The sequence below is a fragment of the Chenopodium album genome, chromosome 7, assembly GCF_948465745.1.
Source record: "Chenopodium album chromosome 7, dcCheAlbu1.1, whole genome shotgun sequence".
In the NCBI taxonomy this organism is placed as follows: Eukaryota; Viridiplantae; Streptophyta; class Magnoliopsida; order Caryophyllales; family Amaranthaceae; genus Chenopodium; species Chenopodium album.
The window spans coordinates 3,528,537-3,538,172 of record NC_137840.1 but is presented as its reverse complement, the minus strand read 5'-3'; the positions used below and the strand labels follow the sequence as shown (position 1 = coordinate 3,538,172).

General features: G+C 33.6%; 1 protein-coding gene across 1 annotated transcript; it reads left to right on the top strand.

The window, feature by feature from the left end:
• Positions 1–461: 461 nt before the first annotated feature.
• Positions 462–4,985, top strand: LOC145640799 (alcohol dehydrogenase-like 7). The gene is made up of 10 exons (XM_081692033.1): positions 462–562; positions 737–873; positions 1,033–1,079; positions 2,583–2,908; positions 3,282–3,364; positions 3,449–3,524; positions 3,663–3,727; positions 3,900–3,995; positions 4,397–4,561; positions 4,681–4,985. Exons 1-10 carry the CDS (start codon positions 520–522, stop codon positions 4,804–4,806), a joined length of 1,164 nt encoding a protein of 387 aa, XP_081548159.1. The 5' UTR covers positions 462–519; the 3' UTR covers positions 4,807–4,985.
• Positions 4,986–9,636: the final 4,651 nt, after the last annotated feature.

Here is a 9,636-nt window from a genome sequence, read left to right as displayed (position 1 = left end):
AATGTTAAAATAGTTAAGATTGAGAAGAAAAGAATTTATTATGTTTTAAGTATAACTACTCCATGTACTTTATTTATTACTTATAGATTAACCATGAATAATTGACTAACCAATTTCCATATAAAATTAATTTGTGCTTGTATAATGTTTTTCTTATTTCAGACGAATTTGAATTTCTATTGCGTATTTATTTCCCAAATTAATCATAGACAATAAGAAATAGTGTAGTACGGAGTATATTTTTATCAATAAAATTAACGATTAAAGTTGAACTTCAAAAATTATTAATTATTTCATTCTTTAATAATTAACACAATCAAACTTGAATGCAATAATTTAATTTAGGCATTATTAATAAGACAAGGTATTAATTTATGCTAAGCTGTATCATGTTCAGACGGCCCCACGGCCCCATCATACTATAAATGCTCTCCTCCCTTGAAAGAAACCAAGCAGGAGATCTTAGAATCAACATCACAAAAAAAAAAAAAAAAGGTTGGAAATTAAAAAACATCAATCATGCCATCTTCATCATCAATTGGGAAGCCCATTCTTTGCAAAGGTATGTAAAATCATATATACTAAAAAATCATTCTCAAAATAATATATGCACTATTACTAATTAATTAAGTCATAAATGTTCGGTTTATAGTAAATTAATTGATCAACCACACTCTACTATCTTATTATTAATTAAACTCGTCGTTTATGGTTGTGAATGATTGAAACGGTGCAGCTGCGGTAGCCAGGGAAGCAGGGAAGCCGTTAGTGATAGAGGAAGTGACAGTTGCAGCACCAAAATCAAATGAAGTTCGCATTAAAATTCTGTGTACTTCTCTTTGTCACAGTGATCTTACCTTATGGAGCTTGAAAGTACATACTATTTCCTACTCCCATTTTTTTATGTTTTAAACTTTTTGTTATCGTATTTCAATTATGTACATGAAAAGCGTTGACTAAAATATTAATAACACGAGTGATTATCTATTTATGATCGTTGATTATATGTTTTTTTTTTTTTTTTTTTTTAAGGATCCTCCAGGATTTTTTCCAAGAATTTTAGGTCATGAAGCTGTTGGGTAATTTTCTTAACTTTTTCTTCTGTTCACTCATTATTTGCCAATAATTTTTACTCCGTACTAGATTTCTTTTATTTTACCTTTTTTTTTTGGATGGTGACATAAATGGGTGGGGAAGAACATAGAGGGGTGTTTGGAGAAAAAGGTCATTTTGTAATCCGCTTGAATAAGAACATGCAAAGAAGTGGTAAGTCATATGAATTTTATGTTTGGCTGCATCTACTGGTCTTGGCTAGTAAGGGTAAAGTCACATGTTTGATCTGTACGAAGTTCTTTTTCCTACTACCGTACTACCTACTGATAGGGTCGTAAAATGTCCAAGTTCAAATCTCATCTACCCTTCTTTTTAAGTGAAATTTATTTCACCTAGGGTATAGATAGATCTAAGCTGCTTCACATCTCAAATTCTCAAGCCCACTCTCAATAAGAGGCCAAGAGGGTATGATAGACCGTATAAATCCGTGTTTAACTTCAACTATCAACTTAACCTTTTGGTTGAGTTAGTCATCTATCACATGCATAAAGAAATCAATCAATCAATAATCATCATCAATCAATGAATGAATAAACCTATACTAAAGGCGAATTTCAGATGACACATGTCATTCTGTGGTAAAATGATTTTCCGCCTAAATTTACTTTCCAAATTTTTCTTTTGATTACTTTATTATATCTTTACTCTATACCATAGCTTAAATTATCATTTTCAAGCATAAGTATGCACACATATTTCATTAATTATTAATAACTGTATATTTTCTTTTTTTTTTTTAAGCCAACTGTATATTTTCTTTTTATATTACAACAAATCGAAAGTTGGAAAATCATTATTCATTAAATCAATAATTTATAAAATTTCTACATATCAACGAATAAGGAAAATGTATAAACTAAATTTTTTTTTTTTATTTATTTATAATTTCTTATCAAATTAATGTTACTCCTTAGTATTATAAATTCAAAAAACAAGACATGTTTACGTCAATTAATTTCATTAAAGTTTAATAATGGTAATCTTTGAATTAATAAGTTAAACAAGATATATTTATGTGTCAATGAATTTTTTTTAAAGTTTAATTATAGATTCACATTACGTAGATGATAGGAGTTGCTAGGGAAAGAATTCACAATTGGTGTGTTTGCAATATTCAAGCTAAAGTTGTGAGAATCATGCCCCAAAATTTTTCAAATTAAGTTAAATAAGAGTAATGAATGAATGATATACAGGAATATGTTTTATACTCTATCACGTTCCCTCACACGAGAGCTCGTTTCCACTTGAAAGTGAGGGGTGGATGAGATTCGAACCCGTGACCTTTATGTCATGCTGACTCTAATACTATGTTAGTGGATCATCTCAACCAAAAGCTTAACCTGATAATTAAGACCTAGAAATATGTTTTATATTCATTTCACAGAAAATGCTAGAAAATTTAGTAAGATAACTGGAGTTTGAGTCCGAAAATTGGCTATTAACACTTGTTTTTGGCACTGGCACTATAGGATCGTGGAGAGTGTAGGTGAAGGTGTCGAAGAATTTGCTGAAGGAGATTTTGTTATGCCTGTATTTTTGGCAAATTGTGGAGAATGTACTGACTGTAAATCAAAGAAGAGCAATCTATGTACGACGCTGCCATTTAAGTTATCAGCTATGATGCCAAGAGATGAAACTAGTAGATTTACAGATTCTAAGGGAGACTTCTTGTACCATTCTTTGCATGTTTCGAGTTTCACTGAGTATACGGTTGTGGATATTGCTCATGTAACCAAGGTTGATCCACGAATTCCGCCTAACAGGGCTTGCCTTCTCAGTTGTGGAGTTTCCACAGGTAATCTTGGTCAATGTGTTTATACCTTAATTATATACAGTACTTTACTACTCAAATTCTTCATTTTACTTTGTATACCATATTTATTCCTTGACATACATGTCGATATTTGTATAGGCACTTAATTGACACTTCAATTAGGACCATAAACATGATATTTTCATATTATAGCTAAGTCCTACTTGGTAATAAGTACTTGAGTCTGAGTAACATAGTGTTTTTTTTTACCATAACTTGACTTTGAGTCTTAGACCTTATAAGCTTAATTCATTATACTGTAAAGGGAATTTATGAGCTTTGGAATCGCGTGCTTTATGAGCCTAAAACATACACGTCCAACTTGAAACTTCTGACAGAAAAATTTGACCTGCAGGGGTGGGTGCTGCTTGGAAAACGGCACAAGTTGATGAAGGCTCAACAGTTGCTATATTTGGTCTAGGTGCAATTGGATTAGCGGTATGTAACTTATTTGCTTCTAATTTACGACAAACCAAGGGTTGAGGCAGGACTTAATCTTGTGGTCTTATTGTTCTTATGAAGGTTGCAGAGGGAGCAAGACTTTGTGGAGCTACTAAAATCATTGGTGTAGATGTAAATCCTTCTAAATTTGAAACAGGTAACCTTTCCCTCTTTCGTGTTACATGTTTGTTTCGCATCTATCCTGCATTCCTGTTATTTATCTGTATCTGAAGCTGATTTAATGAGATGATCTTATAAATGTTGTCTCGCTTTCATCATGCTTTATAAACTGCAGGAAAGAAATTTGGACTTACACATTTTGTTAATCCTAAGGAGAATGCAACTAAATCTGTCAGTGAGGCACGGTTTCAATCCTTTCTTTTCACCTGCTAGCCGATGTTTACATATTTTCTGATTGTTCTTTCTTCGTTCAGACTCTTAATTCATTTATCTCTTATAAGTCTAACTACTCTGATGTTTGCCTAAATAGACTGTGTGAAATGTGGTTCTGACATGCTGTTATACTGAACAGGTTATTAACGAGATGACAGATGGGGGTGCAGACTTCTGCTTCGAGTGTGTGGGCATGTCATCGTTAGTGGAAGAAGCTTTTGCTTGCTGCAGAAAGGTTCTTCTCTCTGTTCAACCTAATAATGGGAAATTTATAATAGGTTTTAGGTTCAACTAAGCAGGTTTTACCGAATTATTGTAACAATATAAACTTTAATCATCTAACATGTTAGGTACTTAACACATTATAATTTCAATGAAATATTTTTTCACTAAAATAAGTAAACACAATAGTGAAGTAGGGCCCAAAGAGAGGAAAAAAAAAACGCACTCACCTTTTAATTTACGAGTATTTTACTGAATGTTAGGTGTCTAACATGTATGCCACTTAGCCTTAAATAAGTCCAATTCGAATATAGTAATTGCTGTGATCTGGTAGTTGATCACTTGGCCCTTATGCTTCAAGCGTGCGTTGATGTCATAAATGGAAGGCTAACGCTTTAACCTTGAATGTGCCAGGGTTGGGGGAAGACGGTGGTCCTAGGAGTCGATAAGCCTAACTCAAAATTGAGTCTTAGCTCTCACGACGTGCTACACAACGGCAAAATCCTTACAGGTTCACTATTTGGAGGTATCAAAGCCAAAACTGACATTTCCACTTTAGTTAAGTGGTACTTGGATAAGGTAATGCACACAATTTTTTTTTTTTCAATTCCTACCTATTATTATGATCAGAATGTAGATAAATTGCTACATCATCTTACAAATTTGACATATTATTTCCTGCTAACTTATTGTAATAGAAACTGCGACTGGATGACTTTGTAACGCATGAGATGAAGTTCGAGGAAATCAACAAGGCCTTCGATTTGCTCATCGAGGGGAAGTGTCTTCGATGTGTGTTATGGATGGATAAAATTGAGGCATAAGCTTTCAAAAATCAAATGAAATTTCTACATAGTGAGCCTAATACTTAATGAAATGTAGAACCTTTTTCCTCTATGTATAACAATGAGTAGTTTAATTTGTCTCCAATCTTGAGCTTGTGAAATTTCCCTAATGAGACTGTGCAATATGTGTTTGTTCTGCTTTACAAGTAAAAAGTTCAAATTTTTTTATGGAGTATGAGACTGTGCAACTTGTTTTCTTGTACCCAAAATTTGCTTCTAATGCACTAAATGTTTGACTTTATTTCAAATTTTCCCCATCGCGTGTGACGCACTCGATTGAACGAGAAGATGGTAGAATTAAATCAATTAATTTACAGATGATTTGAATTCCCTATTATACAATAGGTGACTCTCACAAGTTCCATTGTGGCCAAAATGTGTGGAAAGATAAAAGTTTATTAAACGCGTGGAACTTGACTTTTGGCTGAATCCGTCATTAAGGTACCATAGTTAAAGGTATTACTTGACAAAAATATAAAAAAAAAGTAATTAAAGGTTATACTTCATAAATTGAATTTAAAACAAGGTAATTATTGACTATTGTTAAAATAACTTATTACACCTTGGTTTTTTTTTTTTTTTTTGTTTTTCAATGAATTGAGGAAATTGATTGTCATTGAAAAAAAAATCATTGTTATGGGCATGCTTGGATTGAGAGTATTACAATAACATATCAAAATGAAAGTGAATATAGGGGAGGAAGAGATAGTGATGGTGTAATTGTAAGGAGTTTTATATGGTTATGGTGTGGTGATAGGTATACATGGGCATCGTGCCGTGCCAGGGTGGGGCTCGTGCTGGACCGTGTCATGCAAAATTTTGCACACCCCAGCCCACGACACGGCCCACGTGCTTGGCGGGCCGTGCCATGCCGGGCAGCAGACCAACACGAATTTTTTTCAAATATATATGTATATAAAAAAAATCGATTTATACTTTCTTTTTTTTTAACAACTTAAGTTTATATAAATCATTTCATTAATTTATGTTTATGTTAATGCTAAATATATGTTTTTTGAACAACTTTAATTTAATTAAGTTTATATAAATAATTTATGTTTAAGTTTATAAATAATTTTATTAATATAGAAAAAAAAAAAAAAAAAAACAATGCATACAATTAAAAAAATTTACGAGTGCGATAAGTCGATAACACAAAAAATTGATGAATAACTTATTTTATTGGTACGATAAATCGATAATACAAAAAATTAATGATAATTAAAAATTGTGCCGTATGTCGTGCCGGGCTGGTGGGCCATGCCAACCCGCCGACGACCGTGCTGCCCGTTGTGCCCGTGCCGGATTTCAATTTTTTTGTTCATGGCACAGCCCAAGGCCCACAAGTGGGCCGCCATGCCGTGTCACAATCGTGTCGGGCCCGTGTCGCCCACGTATCGACACGGCCCATGCCCATCTTTGGTACGTGATAGGCCGGTGAAGAAACAACACCTTTTATATACACTCGGGTGCACATGCACCTGAGTGTATATAAATTGTTTTAGTGAAGAAAGGGGACTATTATCCTCATCTTGGGGGTAATAGTCACAGTGTTACACTAGGGGGAGCGTGGACAACCATTACTCTCATTACGAGGGTAATAATTCCTCCATCTCTATTTTTTTATGTCACGAATTACCTTACTTCATTTATATAAACACATAATTTCCCTACAACAATACATCTAATCGTGTTTTTCTTAGTTTTTACCCCCAATCCAAACATGTCATAATAAGTTACCCCGTATTAAAATTAGAGGTGTCAATTTAGGTAAGAGAATGAAGTTTGGATTGACCCACGACGAGTCGTGTCTGTTCAGGTCGGATATATTTGGGTCAAGATTACCCTTTTGACCCGCCTCAATTCGGGTTGGGTCATTTTGGATTGAGTATTAAAATCGGGTCACTTTAATATCAGTTAAGGTCAGAACCTATCAGATTGAATTGAGTATTTATCTAGTCAATTTTGGGTCGGGTTGAGTTCAAGTCGGTATAAATTAGTTCCTTGATTTGAGTTAAAGTTGGGTCAAATCGATTTCGAGTTGAGTTTAGGTCGAGTTAAATTAGTGCCCGATTAAGTTCAGAACGGATCAGATTCGATTGATTTTAAGTTGATTACAGATCGTATTTGATCCGAGTCTCAAATTTTGGAGTCAAATTAGATCAGTTTTAAACTTATGAAGATTTTGAGGCTACACTCGGGTGCACTATGCGCATGGTACTTCTAAAAAGAACATTATACATATTTTAAAGAACATGGGCGAAAAAAAACATTATAGACATTTATAAAGAACATGTTTAAAATATGTTTTTTAAATTTGGATATTATGTTATTTGAGTTTAAACTATATGTTCTTTATATCATAAAATATTTTCTTTAATGTATGTACATAAAAAAAATTTTAAATTTATTCACTTGAGTAACCATGAAAAAAAACATGTTCTTTAATATACTATCATATTCTCTAGTAATGACTTTATGTTCTTTGTCAAACACAAACATGTTCCTTTGTTAAACAGAAATATTTTTTTTTTCAAACACTAGTGTAGGGAATATTTCAAGCGTTAATCCCCTAGCTTGAACCCCACTGTGATCATACACTAAAGTACGGTGGCGTCCAAAGGGAAAGAAGATAGAGCAAAAGAGTCTCCAACAAGTTTTAGGAACTTGTAAACCGTTCACAGAGTGAAGGTTACACCCCTTAACGATCCAGGAGATCGTCAACTCCATAAGGTCTTGAACCAAATAAGGGTTCGGGGATGAAGGTACAAATCCAACCTAAAAGAGATTGAACCTGCCCTAATAATAGGCCTCTACTTTATTCTGATCGTATTCATGTGCGCTTTCTGACTAACATGCAATCAATAGGTTTACCCTAAACCTGTTTAATCTATGTTGGTTGAATTTAATGCACAAATAAATTTATTATTGACGATCACTTGAATTATAATCAAATTAACCCTAACAAGATTATTAATTATCTTATTAAGCGTGATTACAAATACCAATTCCCTTTAAACATGCATAAAAGGTGTGATCAAGCAATAACAATGAATATCAAGCAACATAATAATAATCATCATAATTAAAATAATCATAATAATAAATCATAAAAATAGTCATAGATCATGTTAAAGCATAATAATATCAAGATCTTAGGCATGATACTAACAAGATTAATAACAAACCCTAGCATGTCACTAAACAATAAAAATCAAATCTTTAAACTTAACATGATACTAACAATCATAAATATTAAGAAGAACATAGGAAGCATCGCACTTTTAATCATACTTGATATTAAATTTACCCTAGACATGATACTAGGAATCATAATAACAATCTAAGCATGAACTCTACATCATAACATCAATAAAAACCATTAAAGTACTTACTTTGATGCCTCGTACCTCTTTCTAATAACAAAATACACACGTTAGTAACTTCAAGGAAAATAATAATCAAACAATTAAATTAAATAATTGAAATAGAGATTTGGGACCAAACCCTCAGAAATTAAACCTTTCACGTCTAGGACGAAGGCAACTTCGAATATGGCTAGGTGATTCTAGATCTAATGAATGCGGAATTTTGTATGTAAAAGGCTAGTTTAGAAAAAGAGAGAGAGAAATAGTAATCAAGAGAATCTTGATGAGAGTTGGTGAATGATTATAGAGGAGAATGAGAGAGAATTGATGAATGAAAATTCGTTAAAACTGGTTGTAGGTGAATGAAAACGGAGTTATTTATAGAGAAAATCAGCCAAAAAGATAAAATTATCAAAACAGAGTCTGGCGCACATGAAACAAGGTTGGCGCCAACGCTGGCTATTGGCGCTAGACGCTGACCCTGGCGCCAGGCGCCAAGGCTAGCACCAGGCGCCAAGCGTAGCGTCAGGCGCTACAGCTGGCGTTTGACGCTGACCTGGAAATTCACGCGTTTTCTTAAAATCAGATAAAAAATGTCGTACAGGAGGATAAAATCGTATCTTTCCTCAAAAATGCTCTTTGATTTTAATTAAAACTCTGAAAAGTCAACAAAAGTCAATTTATCAATGCTAATTGAATTAGGAATGAAAAGAACCTTCTAGAAGAATCTAGAGGACTAAAACCATTCCTAATTGCATTAGGAATGATAAATCATATTAGGCCCTCCTCTAGATCATTGGTCCGCATATAAGGCTCAAACCCGACCCAGTTCAGTAAATTGGCCATAACTTCCTCAATATTCATCGGAATTGGGCTTATAATATATCGTTGGAAAGCTCTTGTCAAGCCCCATCCAACTACACCACTATTGGACTCATATCATGGACCAACCAAACTGGATTGGCTGTTTTCTTAAAATAAGTTTTCAAAAACAGAGAGAAGAGAAAAGAAATTAAAACTATCCGCAACACTAAACTTTCCACACTTTCACTTCATTCGATTACGATTTGACGTGAAAGGTACTCATCACCGGGTTTGGTTTTGGGGAGACACAAATGGGTGTCTACAACTAGTATATTTTTTTTTTTTCATTTTTTTAATTTTACCAGGTGCTCAGATCAACCACTAATAAACTTTACAGCCCGTCTTGTGTGTGGATGGCCACACCGTGTAACCACTTATAAAAAAACAAAAGAACCCCTACAACACTAATCAAGTAACCTCTATAATAGTGATCGGGTAACCCTTTTAACACTGGCTAAAAGAGCAAGTTTAGCCCCAAGTCTTAAGACTTGGATATGACATCATTTTTGGTGGTCCCCACTGAAAATGATGTCATCAAATTCTTGTTAAGACTCACTAAGATTTGTCTAAATTTATC